Raw genomic sequence first — 15,691 nt, forward strand, 5'->3', positions numbered from 1 at the left:
GCTTTAGTAAGACGTGTACCAAATGATGACAGCACCAAAAGGGGACACAACCTATAAGGAAAGAGATAAGAGGAAGGTTTATCAGAGATAAAAATACTTTAGTTGAAGATGAGACAAGGGGCTAGGTGGATGAGGAAGGAAGGGGACTCCAAGCAGAGAAAACCACATCAATAAAAATAGCACAACTATGTTAAGCAATTGCACAAACTATAAAAATAGCATAGCATGTATGTTCAGAAAGTTATAGTACTTCAGTAAAGTTGGAGTGCCAATAAAGCCTGGAGAGGTAAATTTAGCTCAAAACACAAAGAGTGTACACTGTGCTATCCTGAGAAGATTGAAAGTTAATTAGCCTAAAGGCAACTGGAAAAGCCAAAAACAAAATTTAAGTGAGGAAGCATGCATGCCTGCTGAGTCACTTCAATCATGTCTGACTCTTTGCCACCCCATGGATTGTAGCCCGCCAGGCTCCTCTGTCCATAGGATTCTCAAGGCAAGAACACTGGAGTGGGTTGCCGTGCTCTCCTCCAGGGTATCTTTCCAACCCAGGGATCAACTCCAAGTCTCCTGGATTAGCAAATGGGTTCTTTACCACTAGCACCACCTGGGAAGTCCTGGCAAGGAAGAGACAAAAGCAGATTTGTGTCTTTTGAAATAACAATTTGGCAGCAGCAAAGAAAATACCCAGAAGGAAGAAAAAAGGGAGAAGGGTACAGAAAACCAGTTAGAAGACTACTATTATATGTTCAGGCAAGAAATATGAGCAGATCAAACACAGCAATATGAATATAACCTTGGAATTGTCTGAGGCAGGAGACAAGAATCTAAGGTTCTTGGGTTGCCTGTAACAGAGAACACAGAAACAAGATACAGGGAATGAAATCACTTGAGTTCAGTTTTGAACGTCACCTGTTTGAACAGGTCATTCACTGAGCATCTGAAGTGAAAAGTGAAAGTCGCACAGTCCCATCTGACTCTTTGAGACCCCATGGACTGCACAGTCCATGGAATTCTCCAGGTCAGAATACTGGAGTGTGTAGCCTTTCCCTTCTCCGGGGATCTTTCAGACCCAGGAATCAAACTGGGGTCTCCTGCATTGCAAGCAGATTCTTTACCAACAGAGCTATCAGAGAAGCCCACTGAGCACCTATTATGCATCAAGTACTGGGCTCCTATAATTAAACATGCAAACTAAATATGTACTGGTGTCCCTAAATTATGTGAGCAACAAGTAGGGCTTAAAATGTGTGAAAATGTGTAAAAAAGGTGTGTGCGCATGTGTGTGTGTGTGTGTGAGAGAGAAGGATAAGCTGACTACTCAATCCATGATGCACAACAGTAGAGTCTCCAAACAGATTGATCTAGTGGAAAGAGCACAAGCTAATCACCTTAAATATATGTCTTCTATGAGACCTTAAAATAGCGCATCTCATTTTTCTGACCCTGAATTTCCTCATCCATAAAACAGAAATAATAAAAAATGATACAGATTTACAGGATCTTCACACCATATGTAAAAAGACTAGAATGGTTCTGGCACACAGCATATGCAGACATGTCAATAAAACTTATAGGTATAGAAAGATACTAAATACCAAAATAAAAATACCTCTAAATCTCACTGGATACACTCAATCTATCCGAACAACCTCAGCACAGCACACTCACTAACATTCTTTTTAATTAAAAGAGATAATGAATGTAAAGGAAACCACCGCACTGATGGGGGGAAAAAAGTTAAATGGTTTCTAAGATCTTTTCCAACACCAAAATTCCACTGGAAATGTATCAATTCACCAATTCGGCTTTCAGTCAGTATGATAAACCAAACTCTTAACACAAGGTTTGAAATTTGTCCTTTTTCTCTTTTTAACATAAAAATTTCAGGGTCTAAGTTCCCTGGCAGCCCAGTGGTTAGGACTAGGCACTTTTACAGCTGTGGGCCTAGGTTCAATCCTTGGTTGGGTAACTAAAATCCTACAATCCACAAAGCAAGGCCAAAACAAAAAAATTCAGTTTGAAATTTTGTGAAAATTAAAAATGTACAAGACGAAACCAAATTACCTATAATCTCCCCACACACATAAATAAAATTAGTATTTTCCCATATGTCCTCCCAGTCCTTTTTCCACGTATGTCACTCTTAATGGATATATACAGCTTAAGGTCTATTTTCTTGATAATAAGTTAGTAAGTGAAGGAACCATATCTACTATAAAATTATTCTCACCTGGTTTGTTTTTGTCACCCAAACACCCAACAGCCCCATCTTAACACTCATTTCAATATAGATACCAACAATTCCTTCCTCCCTTCCTTCCTCCCCTTCATTCTCTGGAGAAAGAACGATATATTAATTTCACTGTGTTGTACTTTACTATAAGGCTTCTGACCTGTATAAGCAGTATCTTCCTAATGTGTCCAATTGTGAAAAAAGGAACAATCTGAATCAATAAATTCTTAGCAAATTATAAAGAACATTTTTTAAATTAACAACAGATATAATGCTTTTAAACACATACAACAACCAGAATTAAATTAATGAACCATTCCCTTATTAAAAGACCTTAGGGTAACTTTAATAAAGAAAAATTATTTGTCATTAGCAGATCAATTAACTGTATATTAATGACATCTAGAGAGGAGAGCTCCCTAAAAACACCTGCTCTTTCTAATTTAAGCATTCCGCTTTCCAGGGTTATAAACAAATTTATTTATGCTGTTAACCTGAAAATACTTTCTTCACAGATAAAGAAGAAAGTTGTCGTTAACTCCAGTAAAACTTTTCACTTGGAAAAATTCCAAATTCATGGTATAAAGTTGTAGATAAACTAACCTCCAAACTCTATTTCTAAAAAGCACTGACATCAGTGAAGACACTTTCAATACTTTTGTCTGAATATTAGACTTATGTGCCTTTAAAAATTATTAGGTACCCAAAAGAACTGAAAGCATATATCGAACGAAACTTATACACGAATGTTACAAGCAGGACTGTTCCTAATAGCCAAAACGTAGAAGCCCAAAGGTCTGTCAACTGATAAATGGATAAACAAATATGGTATATATCTATTATATAACAGACTATTATTCAGCAGTAAAAAGGAGTGAGGTACTGATCCATGCTACAAGATAGATGAACCTTTAAAACACTATGCTGGCAGTCCAGTGGTTAAGGCTCTGCACTCCCAATGCAAGGGGCACAGGTTCAAACCTTGGTCAGGGAACTAAGATCCTGAGTGCCACACAGAGCAGCCACAGAAAAATTTAAGAAAAAAAAATCACTTAAAAATTATGTTAAGTGCTAAATTACGCTAAGCCAGTCACAAAGGACCACATATCGGATGACTCCATTTACTATATGAAATGTCCAGAAGAGACAAATGCATAGACACAGAAAGTAGACTGGTGGGTGCTTAAGGCTAGAGTGACTGCTACTGGTACAGACTGTGAGGGATAATGAAAATGTTCTAAAACTGACTGTGGTGATGGCTGCACAACTCTGTGAATATACTAAAAACGACTGAACTGCACAGTTTAAATGGATGAATTATATACCAATAAAGCAATTATAAAAAATTGTTAGGGCCCCCAAATTCCACAAATCTAAAAGTTTCCCTAATGTGATTTTCAAAAACACTAAGATATTTTAACCATAAAAGAACACTTACTGAACAAAAAAAAAAAAAACACAACTTTACATCTACTGAATCTTCTGAAATTATTAAATATGGCAACTGAAAAACAATTCTCAAAAAATATTACAGAAAAAAATATGAACATTTCTCTTCAACTTCAGATTTTATCACCAATGCCATGTATACCCTTCAGCCTAAGTTCTTCAATCAAATTCCCAAATATTAAATTCACCCATCCTGTTGCCAATCACTGACCACCACTTCTCACAACATTCACAGTAGGGAGCAAAAAGGTAGAGGCCTTCTACTAAGCTGAACCCACACTCCCACTTACAGCTCTTTACCTACATCTCGAAGATACAGAAAGTGAATGTGAAAATTAGGAAAGAAGGGGTCAGATATCCCTCAACAACAACAAAAACTCTTATCCTGGGAGGGAGGGAACATGGGTGTACCTATCGCTGATGCTTGTTGATGTATGACAGAAAACCACAAAATTTATTTCTGTAAAGCAAATATCCTTCATTAATAAAGTGGCCAAAAAAAAAAAAAAAAACCTCTTACTCCATCCTCAGCACTTACTTTACTGGCATTGTCCTATGTTCCTCTATGAGTGTTAAGCCATTTCTCAAAAGTGAATAGAAAAAAAAAAAAAAAAAGTGAATAGATTCTAAGCAAGAGCTAGAATTTAAGTATTCTTTGCAAAATACCAGCAGCATAATTCTGTCCTCAGGCTCAGCCTATATACAAAGTATTAAACAAAAGCTGTTGCCCAAGAGAAAATGGATACATGCACAAAAGATGTCTGTATCTTCTCCAAATACAGAGAGGTGCAATGAAAAACAGTATCATTATTATATCATTTCATGGTTTACAAAGCACTTCAACCACAACCAAACTGAAATCTGAAACACAGCTCTTCCTAAGTAACTGTTTTTCTCTTACTAAGAATCTCCTGATTCATCCCATTTCCCTCTTTTCTTTGGCCACTAGAGCACTCAGAGCAAATTCTATAACCCACCACTCTGTTGTGTATTTCTAAATTCTACATTTACCTCCTTCATCTTCTTAACATAACCCTATTTTCCCACTGCTACATCTCACATACCTAATCAAGTACAGATATAAGAGTTGGACTATAAAGAAGGCTGAGTGCCAACTAACTGATGCTTTCAAGATGGTGCTAGGGAAGACTCTTGAGAGGCCCCTGGACTGCAAGGAGATCAAACCAGTCAATCTTAAAGGAAATCAACCCTGGAAGGACTGGTGCTGAAAGTGAAGCTCCAATACTTTGGCCATCTGATTCGAAGAGCTGAATCACTGGAAAAGACCCTGATGCTGGGAAAGACTGAAGGCAGGAGAAGGGGACGACAGAGGATGAGATGGTCGGACGGCATCATTGGCTCAATGGACATGAGTTTGAGCAAACTCCAGGAGATAGTGAAGGACAGAGGCCTGGCGTGCTGCAGTCCGTGGAGTTACAAAGAGTCAGACGCCACTAAGCAACTGAACAAAGTCTCATTACCACCTATCGTATTTTTTCACCCTGATTCCACAACAAAAACCTTCTGAAACAAAACAAAGATATAAACTCTACAAGGTGCCACCTAGGAGGCACATACAATCAAGTACCACACGGCATTAGAGAAGGGAATCTGAATGTATACTTTTTATACACTGGAATCTAATCCTTAACACTGGAAAATAATTCTTGAAGTTACAGTCAAAGAAAGCCCGCTGATGATCCTTTGGACTAAATATAAAATATTTTAAGTCTCTGTGAACTCCAAATACAATGAAAAAGGCTCCAAGAGTACAATGAAAGAGAAAACACTGAAAAATATGAAAGCAACTTTAACGCATGTTAACTAAGTGCCACTGGCCCAAATGCTGAGGCATCTAAGCCATCTACCCAGAAAGACAAGAGACACATGGTCTAACAGAGTCAAAGAACAGGGACAACATAAAAGGATATGCAGGTAATGAGGAGACTCCCAGTATGAAAATACTTGGGCTCCCTCCCAATTTAACATAGTATTTATTAATTATATAGTGTAAGAATTAACTCACAGCCACTGGAGATTAATGGGGTAGATGTAAGGATACAACTAGAAAATGGCAATACCAAGTGAAAATAAGAGTGGGGGGAGTTGGTACAGAGTCAACAAGAAGATTTATCCACTGAATTCTGCCTGGCTATCTAGAATTATCTCCCACAAGATTCAGCCACTGAATTCTGTTTGGCTGTCTAGAATTATCTCCCACAGCTGCCAATCTATTGTGGGTGGATACTGACACATCCCAGTGCCAAAAGACTACTAACAAAAGCAAGAAAACTTGAGTTGTCCTCTAAATTTCCTTTCTCAAAAAGCAGAGCTTTCTACCTATCTCTGCCCCCTTAAAATCCAGTACAGAGGCCACAGTTCAATTGATCAACCTTAAAAATTTTTTCCCTATTTCATCACCTGCTTTATCTCACCACAGTTTACACAGAAAACAGATTTCACAATAAGAGAATAAAACAATTACAAAAAGTCAAAGACTTGAGGCTGGGCTTTGAATGGTGAAACCTTTAATACTATTCAGGAAAGAAAGATCTAGTTATAAAACTTGTTATTAAAATAAGCATGCAAATTTTTGTAGGCAACATTTTTAAATAGTATTATTTACTTAGTGAGATGCGTTTTCATGGGATTTTTTGTTTTGTTGGCAATGCCCAGGCAGCTTGCAGAATCTTAGTTCCCCAACCAAGAACTGAACCTTGACCCCTGACACTGAAAGTGCCAAGTCCTAACCACTGGACCATCAAGGAATCCTCTTTAGTATTTTATAATATCTTGATCCATATCCACTGTCTTGTTTACTATGAGTAAATTTTATAGGTCAAAAAAGAAAAAAAAAAATTCATGGTACTTCTTTCCCTCACTCCCCTCCCAAAGACCTCAATCAGACCCAAAAATGAGGGCTCTGAAGTTTCTAACTATACCAAATACAATAATATTATGTATTAAAACAAGGGATACTCGGGACTTCCCTGGTGGCCCAGTGGTTAAGAATCTGCCCTGCGATGCAGGGAAGGCGAGTTTGATACCAGTTCGGTGAACTGCGATCCCACATACTGTAGGGCAACTGAGCCCATGCACCACAAGGAAGATCTAGTGCAGCCAAAATTAAAAAATCAGAAATAAATGTCAAAAAAACAAGTGATATTTACTGTTTATATTCTTAAGGTAAAAAAGACAAATATAGAAAAAACATAAAGAGTTTGCACACTACAACTTTTTTAAATAAACATATAAACAAATCTGAATACCATTCTTCACCTCAAAATATTATACTTCCTAAATTTAATTTTAAATATCTCAGCTTGCAAGATTTTTAAAGTACTCCATATTACCTTAACACAAGTTCTCAAGCTGTAAGTTTTTAAACTTTTATTTAAAGGGGCGTCATGCAAATAATCAAGTTTCAGTTAGAAAACAAAACTTAAATATTTTTTTGAAAAGTCACATGTACTCAGACACAAGTTAAAGAGGGCATTATTAAAAGACGGAATTCAGGGGGATTCCTTGGCAGTCCAGTGGTTAGGGCTGTGTGGTCCCACTGCAGGGGACAGGTTTGATCCCTGCTCAGGGAACCAAGATCCCACATGCCAAGTGGCATGGCCAAAAAAAAAAAGATGGAACCCAGACACTAAGAGAATTTCTACATAAGGCAAAAAAATCTTAATTTCAAAGGTTAAAAAAAATTAAGTATAAAAAAGTGACTGCTCATAAATGGGAGTAATAATAAGAGAAATGGATATAAAATAAAATAACTGGCCCAATACCTGGTACTTCCCTCCAATACTGCTGGCTGGCATCACAGCCTGTGATATTCTTTACTTCACCAGCTCACTGATGAAAGCATTCTGCCAATCTGATCTTAAACTTTGTTCTGTTATGCAAAAAGTCTTAAAAAAAAAAAAAAAAAAAGAAGGGGAAATAGGTCCACAAACAGTAATGACCCACTGGAATGGCAGAATGTGCTAGCAGCAGAATCACTTTATATTGAGTCACTCTGTCTCAACAGACTCCTACAATTTCTACATGGAATACACATACTAAAGTAGTTTAAAAAAAAAAAAAGTATTTTAGCATTACCGATGGGGGTGGGGAGGAAAGCCAACATTATTTGTATTTATCTCCTTGTTATCAAATTTATCTCTGAAAATTCAAATAAATTATGGCCAAGTAATTCTTTGATCTTAGAATGTGTTACTTTGGTTTGGTTTAGGTTCTAGGGCTAGAAATATTCCCAGGGAGGCAGAAATACAGAAAGAGCATGGGCATTAGGATCACAAACACCTGATTTCAAAACCAGAGTCTACCTGGGAACTAAGCTTCAGTTTCTCACTTCTCAATAAAGGATTTTACCTCCTTCATAAGATTGTTCTGAGGATTAAATACAGGAAATACTTAGTCCAGTGCCTAAAACATAAGATTCTCAACTTCTTTTGCAGTTCCACCTGACAGATCAGACATGAGGGCAGCGATTCTCTGCAACAGAGCTATGCTCCAACTCTTAAATTATATTATACTCATCACTGCTTCTTGTCCAAGTGGTCACTATCTACTGCCATGTATTTGTAGCAGAACAGCTAAGCTCTGAGACTCACTGCTTTACTTTATGGTCTTCCCTCACTCAGTCAACACCAAAACCACCAAGTTATAAGAACTCTAATGACTACAAGAGAGGTAATGTGTGGGTGGTCCACACTGCAACACAGCAACTACCTAATGCGGTTCCCGAGTGCTGCTCATCATACCACGTACCCAGACCAACAGAAATGCGGGTGATAAATGCCAAGTCCAAGTTGAGTCATTGCTTTAGGCCCCCCTAGGTGTGGAACAGGTTTGGCCATTTAACATTAACACCGATTTGCTAACTGACCTGGATAAAACTGGTCAGAAAGTCAGACGTGATTCCATACGATAGGGCTCAGCCCTAGAGTCCAGAGTGTGTCTTCACAGCACAGCACAACTAGAGTTTCTCCCTACCCCCCACAGCCAGATTTTAGATCTTGAAGCTCTGCCAAGGGCTGACCCAGAATTTGACTTGCCCACCTAGAAGTACAAAACAAGCACCTTAATTCTTCTTTCAGATTTTATCCATCAGTCCATCGTTAGGAAAGCCAACACAAGATTTTACAGATCTATAATATAAATTATAATATATACTTTAAAAATCAATGGTCATGATTTTTAAATAATGTTTAACCAAACAAGGCAAAAATTACAGGCATTCCACCTTTGCTCCCTAGACAGATACCATCCAAATTAACCACCTCCTACCTTGGTTTCACCCCACACACACAGCTACCTACAACTCAAATTCAACACGTGTTCTACGGAACTTATTACCTTGTCCCCAAACCAGATTCCCCTCTATATTCCTTTTCCTCTATTACTCCATTTTCCCAGGGACCTAAACTTTCAAATTCAATCACCAAATTCTATGCTTATCCCATCTCTTCCACTGCTCACACCAAGGCTATCAGAGTACTAATCCAGTGTTAGCTCTTATCCACTCCAATCTCTTACTGCCAACTCAACCTTCCCAAAACACTACTGGATAAAAACCACTCCATACACACTGAAAACCCTGCTGCCTAGTGAATTAAACCGTAGCCTGGCACTCAAGGTCCTTATCTTTGTGACAATGTCCTTTTTCCCCCAGCTTTATTTTAAAGCCATAGGATTAAGAGTTCATGCATTCAATAACTTTCTTCTGAAACTCTATCATATGCCAAATTCTAGGATCTAGGAACTGGGATATTGAGATGGATAAAATTTGATCTCCACCTCCAAGATTTAAGCAAACAGGAAACAAAGTACCTTAAGTAATATATACACAATAAAAAATGTACTAAGTGCCCAAGAAGAAGCCTCCTACACCTCATTTTTTTTTCCCCATATTTCTTAGTATTGCTTACCTACACATAATAGATGTTAATGAAGTGGCACTGATACTGGTGACTGCTCCACTAAACCAAAGCCCTGCGAACAACATGCTCAGTAATCTGTTAACTAGCAAGATTCCACCTCCTCATCTCTACTACGGTGAAGAACCGTGGTACACCGGCTGTCTGGAAAGGTCAAGGGGAAGCACAACTGAGTGCGCTTGTGCCTAATTTATTTCTGAAGAACAGAAGCATGAGAACCCGTCATGAAAGACATCAATTCTTTCTGCTAGTCAGTACTCAGACATTGGCAAAATAAAACTTTTGCAAATTCAACCTATACCTTGTTCCAAAGAATAACCAGATGAAAACATTCTAACCCCTTCATCACTATCAAGAAGTTAGGAAACAAGTATCAGGCTAAACTCTCTTCTCAGTAAAATATGCTGTGATTCCAGCTATAGTTTTGGTTAGTAAAAGCAAGCACGTTAAAATTCACCAAACGAAACAAGCATTTACAAGAGGACAAAAATGGTTAAAACCTAAAAGCTGCAACCACTCCTTTCTAACACAAAACATTAGATGTATCAGTTCCATGTCAAAGTTCACTTCAGCAGCTGATTTTTTGGTATCAACTTCCTTCTGCTTTCAACTATAACATTTTAAACACAAAAGCCACCAATACCCCACAGGAACGGCTCTAAAATATGTATTTAGCCTATAAACAGCTCAAATAGATCTTAAAAGATTCTATGTTAAAATGAAAAAAGTATTCTTTGTTTAAAAAGTATACTCAGAAAAGGAACAGTGCACATTAGAACAAGTTTAAGTCTTTTTCTTTCTTTTTTAATGAATTGGTCATTTGCTCTTTAGCACCACCAGAACGATAGATGACTCAGTGACAACATAACAACAATCATCCTTTAAAACAAGTGACTGCTTAGTTTAGACCAAATGAAATCATTAGCAATTTAGGCTTTTTTAAAGACATTCACTGAAAGCAGACATCCTAAGTGGACAGTGATTATAAAAAGAGTTTCAAAACTGAAATAGTGAACTTTTTTTACCTGATGTTCTGCATGAATGTTATCCCCAGTAGGCCATCGATGTTTGCTATTATTATAGCCGCCTCCACCACTTCCTCCTCCCCCAAGCTGCTCACCATGCTGCCTCTGAAAGAAGTAGTCCACCATAGCGTCGTCCTGGGAACGGCCTGCAACTCCTATGGATCCTGGGACAGGGCTGGAGTGTGTCCCAGCTGCAAGAGCCTGATTTGCAGCTGGTTGTGGCTGCGCTTGCGACCCTGTTCCAGATGTCAAAACAACAGGCATGTTGGGATTAGCTGGTTCTTGAGGGTGATGTTTCAGGTGGGGGCTGAAAGAGTCCTGCCAAAGCACTGCTTTTCTCTTCAAGACACATGCAACGCTCATTCCACCAACACCTAAGGACAAACAGGTTACAAATGTTTACAATTTGCATTTCTTAAAACATAACTTGATATATGCACCAAGATAAAAATGGGAGCCCCTTGGATTTTGCAATCTATCATCTAAAATAATTTCTACCAAGCAGCTAAATGTTTCATGACATATACACAATTTTCTAAATTGAAACTATTTTGAAGTTGCTGAGTGTGTGTATGGAAATAACTGTAGTAGGTGACAGGCACTGACAAGAAATTGAGATCAGGACTCAATATGGCAACTTCAGGGAAACTTATGTTGGTACCAAAGGTTAACAGTATGGAATTAGACTTTAGCAACTCCTCTATCTAACTTATTTACACCTTAAGCCAACTGTAGCAGATACTTTTTAAATGAATAAGAGTTTTACAAAATATCCCTTTACAGCTGGAGCAGACATATACTAATAAACCAAACAAAAATCCAAACCCCATATATAATTAGCAATGACTCAGTGTCGAAACTTGAAAGGATCCTTTAAAATGTCCGACGTATTCGAAGGATACTCTCTGAAAAAAACAATAAGGCCCCCTGACTAAGTAAGGACAGCAACAGAATGTTCTTAGCCTGAAACTTTTCAGCTGCTGCACATGGGAAAGATAAACTCTAAATTTTTACCAACAACTTACAATTGTAACTATAATCGCATCATCTTTCTACTAAAATTCTGACTCCTACAAAGTCAGAGACAAACTAAATTCACTCCCCTTGTGTAGAAAGTCTCACTGTAAAAAAAAAAAAGAAAGAAAAAAAAGAAATGCTTCAAAACAATAATAACTGTACGGCAAATATACCGCAGACATTTCCGAGTCATTCCTGTTTTACAGATAAAAACACTAACGTATAGAGGAAAAGTTATGTGATGTGCCCAAGGCCATTCAACTACTGAGCTGTAGAAAAGGGATTCAAATCCAAATCTGTACACATCCAAAACTAGTTCTTTCTATAAACCCCTTGCTACCACACCCCAGTAAACCAAAACAGGTACTATTTCTCTCGCTTGCATCTGCTATTCTTCTCTAGAAGGATCAACCAAAAACCTCCACAATGTTACTATAAAACGCCACTCTCAAGTTTTCTTAAAATCAAAATTTACATTTGTACAAAACATACAAGTTGTCAGCCTATAGGTGCTTTAAAAAAAAAAGTGCTTCAAAATAATTATCAGTTAGCAACTAGAACACACCTGTCCACAGCCACTAGAATCTAATTTCAAGGCTATCAACCTAACAGTCCATTACAAATGCCATATCTCCCTTTAGCCCTGCTGTGACAATCCATAAACAGACTCACAAGATTTATAAGAAATCTTTTAAATTATTTCTCTTTATAGAATAAACATCCTGATAAAGAAGCATTTGCTTCTCACAACTAATTCATGTTTTAAAAGACACTGGAATTTTTAATATTTTTCAAAGCCGAATTTGGAAATGCATAGTTTCAGTTAACAATTCCAATCCATCAGAACCTTAACTGGAGTAATCCAGCTTTCTAAACTGCAGTTTCTGCTTTCATCAACAGTCATGTTCACGCTTAAACACGAAAATCAGAAAGTCATAGTTTACCATCGGTACTAGCACAGTCCTAACCAGTCTAATGCCTTTCTCTTTGATTTTCAGAAGAACTCACTGCCCTCTCATTACCAACAGTAGCCAGTCCCATTCTATTCCACAAGGGACTATCAGTCTAATAGTCTGTGTTGTAGAGCTAACCAGGAGTCCCAAAACTAAAATTTTACCACTAAACTACAACTTCCCTGAGCCTCTTTCCTCATCTAGAAAATGGAAGAAATCCTTCCTTTATGACTCACAAATGCTTTTTAATCAAAATAATACATATAAAAGTTAGTAAATTTAAAGTCACATGCTGAGGCCCTGGGAATTCAGTCACAACCAGTTAAAGCAATAGAGCTCCAGTCCCTAAGAGGATTCCTAAAATAGCAAATACAATCTTTTCTGAAATAAGATTTGCCATAACACTTATCTAACGAAGAACTTACATATGAAAAATGTATTCACCACTGAAATACACCGACCACAACTTCATTCTCTAAAGGCAATGGTATGGAGGTAGCGGGAGAGTTCCTATGAAAATGTTCAAACAAAACAATTGGCTTTTGTAAAGCTATCTATACGCCCTGAGACTTCCTGCTTTACCTAATGAGGCAAGGCAGTTTCTCAAACAAGAGAAAACCTGGCAGAAGGGACATTTTAAAAGTGAGCAAATACCTAAGCAATTAACAAGTGTCTTCGGTAATTCTGAAGTATCTTGGAAACTATCAGCATAAAAATTAAGAAATCAGTCACTTAAATATTCAAAAACATTTAAATTGCTGACGCCGTTTAAAGAACTCTCAAACCCACTAAAAAGTTATGTGAAGCACTTGAAATGTGACTTTTTTCCCAAAATGATACATTAAAAAAGTATTTGTAAGCAACTAAAAAAAGTTCTGAATTCTAGTTACTCTTCCATAGTTTTCAAACTGCTTTCACCAAAGTTGTTATTTTTCTTTAGTCTTGTTTTTAATATCACTAACAGGTTTTATTTCAAACAAAGGAACATGATCTAATCTATCCACCGCTCACCTTTTATTTACAAAATGCTTTGTGGTTTAAAAGGTGTTTATTTTTACCACACTGGGGAAAAAAAAATTCTGTGCTCATAAATTTATTTTAAAGCAGTTCATCTCAACCCAAGCTAAACTTCAAACACAACTTCAAAAAGCCGTGGCCTTGAACAAAACCAATCCATTTGGGGCTAAGGCAAAAGGAAAAGTTCAAAATCCAGTGTGTATTTCCCAAAAATCCAGATAAAGAATCAAGAGCCCCCAAGAGTGTTTTTTGTAAAGTTAAAACTAGCAATGGGTCAAAATGTTTATTTTGCTTACTAAAACTGCATTGGGAGCCGCCTCTGTTTCGGTGAGTCTTGATGTGTTTTTCATAAACAAAACGCTAAAACTACAAACCTACGGTTTCAGAAGTAACAGATTTTAAAAAATAGAACCCCCAAAAGCTTCATAAAACACCATTCTTAATCGCTGGCAGAGTAGGAAGTGAATGAATTGTTACAGACAACTAAGAACAGTGTTTCCTCAATTGGACAACTCAGAGTAACAATTTATCAAGTTAGGGGAAGGATAAAACCTTTCCTGGTAATGTTGTGGGGGAGGGGGGCATATAGTGGTGGAGGGGAGTTACGCGAGCGTATTCCTCACTAGACGTGGGAGTGGTACTGACAAGTATTAACAAACGATTTATGTTTATCAAGAACGTCCGTGAGGACTAAAACTATCTAGTATTGTGTATCTGTTTATCTACTACAGATGCACGAACCTCTCTTTTAGTTAAGACAGACACGCACCAACACAGACAGGCTCAAAGAGGAAGAACCCACCAAAAACAAGCTCTCACGGAAACAAAAGGCCACAAGTACTCAGGAACCTAAAAAGCGATCTGAAACTTCCTGATCGCCTACTTCTCCACATTTAAGGCTCGCAAAGTTCCCCCATGGTGGATCTCGCCTGCAGACAAGGGCCACGGCTGCTTCTAAAGCGATTTATTGTTCCTCCTGCTTCGGCGCAGCCACGGAAGCTCAAGAAGTCGAAGAAATCCAGGGTGGTACAGAATTACACTTCATGGCCACACACAAGACTCTGGCTTCGCAAACCCATCAAAAAAGCAACCGGAATGGCAACATCAATCTTCAGGGGCCCCAACGGGGCCAAGCAGAAATGTAGAAGCACATCTATACCCAGGGCCCGGGCCTAAACCCCCGGCATTTTCCTCGCTTCGACCCCGCTCCCCACCCCCTCCCTCCTTTGATAACAATAGGGGCCTTGCTGCTGACTCCAAAACATGTACGAGGAACAGCGAGTGAGAAGCCTCAGCCAGGGCCCCGGCGGCTTTTCCAAAGCCCTTCTCACCCCCGCAACTGCTCTCAAACACCAATACAAAGGGACAATCTGCTCGCTGGGGGTCCGGAGCAGCGTTTGGGGCTAGCGGGGTGCGGATACTCACGGGCGGAGCGGTAGGATGAAGATGGATTTCAGCCCCCCGATCTTCTCTCTCCGGCGCTCTCGCTCCCCCTTACCTTTCACTCCGACAACATGGCGGCCCACTGGGGACTGGGCTGGCGCGGTGCATCATGGGATAGGCTCGGGCCCCGGCTCCGGCGGTGGCAGCTGCATGTGCGGAGAAGGCAGGCTGCTCTGGAACAGGTTGCCTGGTTGCCATGCCAACCCGGGGCCTGTGTGAACTTGGGAAACTCGCTGGCAACACAACCGCCGCGCGCGCGAGTTCCCTACCGCAAGACAAGCGTGCGTCGCCGCGGCGGACAGAAGGCGGAGTCCCGCGGGCAGGCACTGGAGCGCCCAGGGTGCACGGATCTTGGCCCAGCACCGCACGGATCTGGGCGCGCAGGGTCAAAGCAGTGACCTCAGCCGCGGCGCCATCCACCGCGGCGCCATCCACCCCGGCGCCCTCCCAGCTTCGCCTCCAGGGTTAATGGACGCTTACTCCAAGACTCTGGCCCGAGAGGTGCTGGGTTCAAACTCCGTTGCCGCAGCTTTCTGGCTCTGGCATTATTTAATCTTCCTGCCTACGTTGCCCCATTTGAAAAATTCAGAGGAAAATGAAAATTGCTACTTAACA

General features: G+C 39.3%; 1 protein-coding gene across 17 annotated transcripts in view; it reads right to left on the reverse strand.

Moving 5' to 3' along the window:
* Positions 1–15,152, reverse strand: part of PUM1 (pumilio RNA binding family member 1) — a 121,366-nt gene extending 106,214 nt beyond the window's left edge. For 15 of the 17 annotated variants that reach the window (XM_065930264.1, XM_065930263.1, XM_065930262.1 and 12 more), the window contains exons 1-2: positions 15,059–15,152; positions 10,647–11,020 (exon numbers count right to left, since the gene is read on the reverse strand). In XM_065930264.1, the coding sequence (XP_065786336.1) occupies positions 10,647–11,009 (363 nt within the window). In that variant the 5' untranslated portion in view covers positions 11,010–11,020; positions 15,059–15,152. Of the gene's footprint in view, positions 1–10,646; positions 11,021–15,058 lie in introns of those variants that run through there. The other 2 variants (XM_065930260.1, XM_065930258.1) reach the window with 2 other exon arrangements.
* Between the last annotated feature and the right edge of the window lie 539 nt (positions 15,153–15,691).

This window comes from Muntiacus reevesi, chromosome 3, assembly GCF_963930625.1.
Source record: "Muntiacus reevesi chromosome 3, mMunRee1.1, whole genome shotgun sequence".
NCBI classification, from domain to species: domain Eukaryota; kingdom Metazoa; phylum Chordata; class Mammalia; order Artiodactyla; family Cervidae; genus Muntiacus; species Muntiacus reevesi.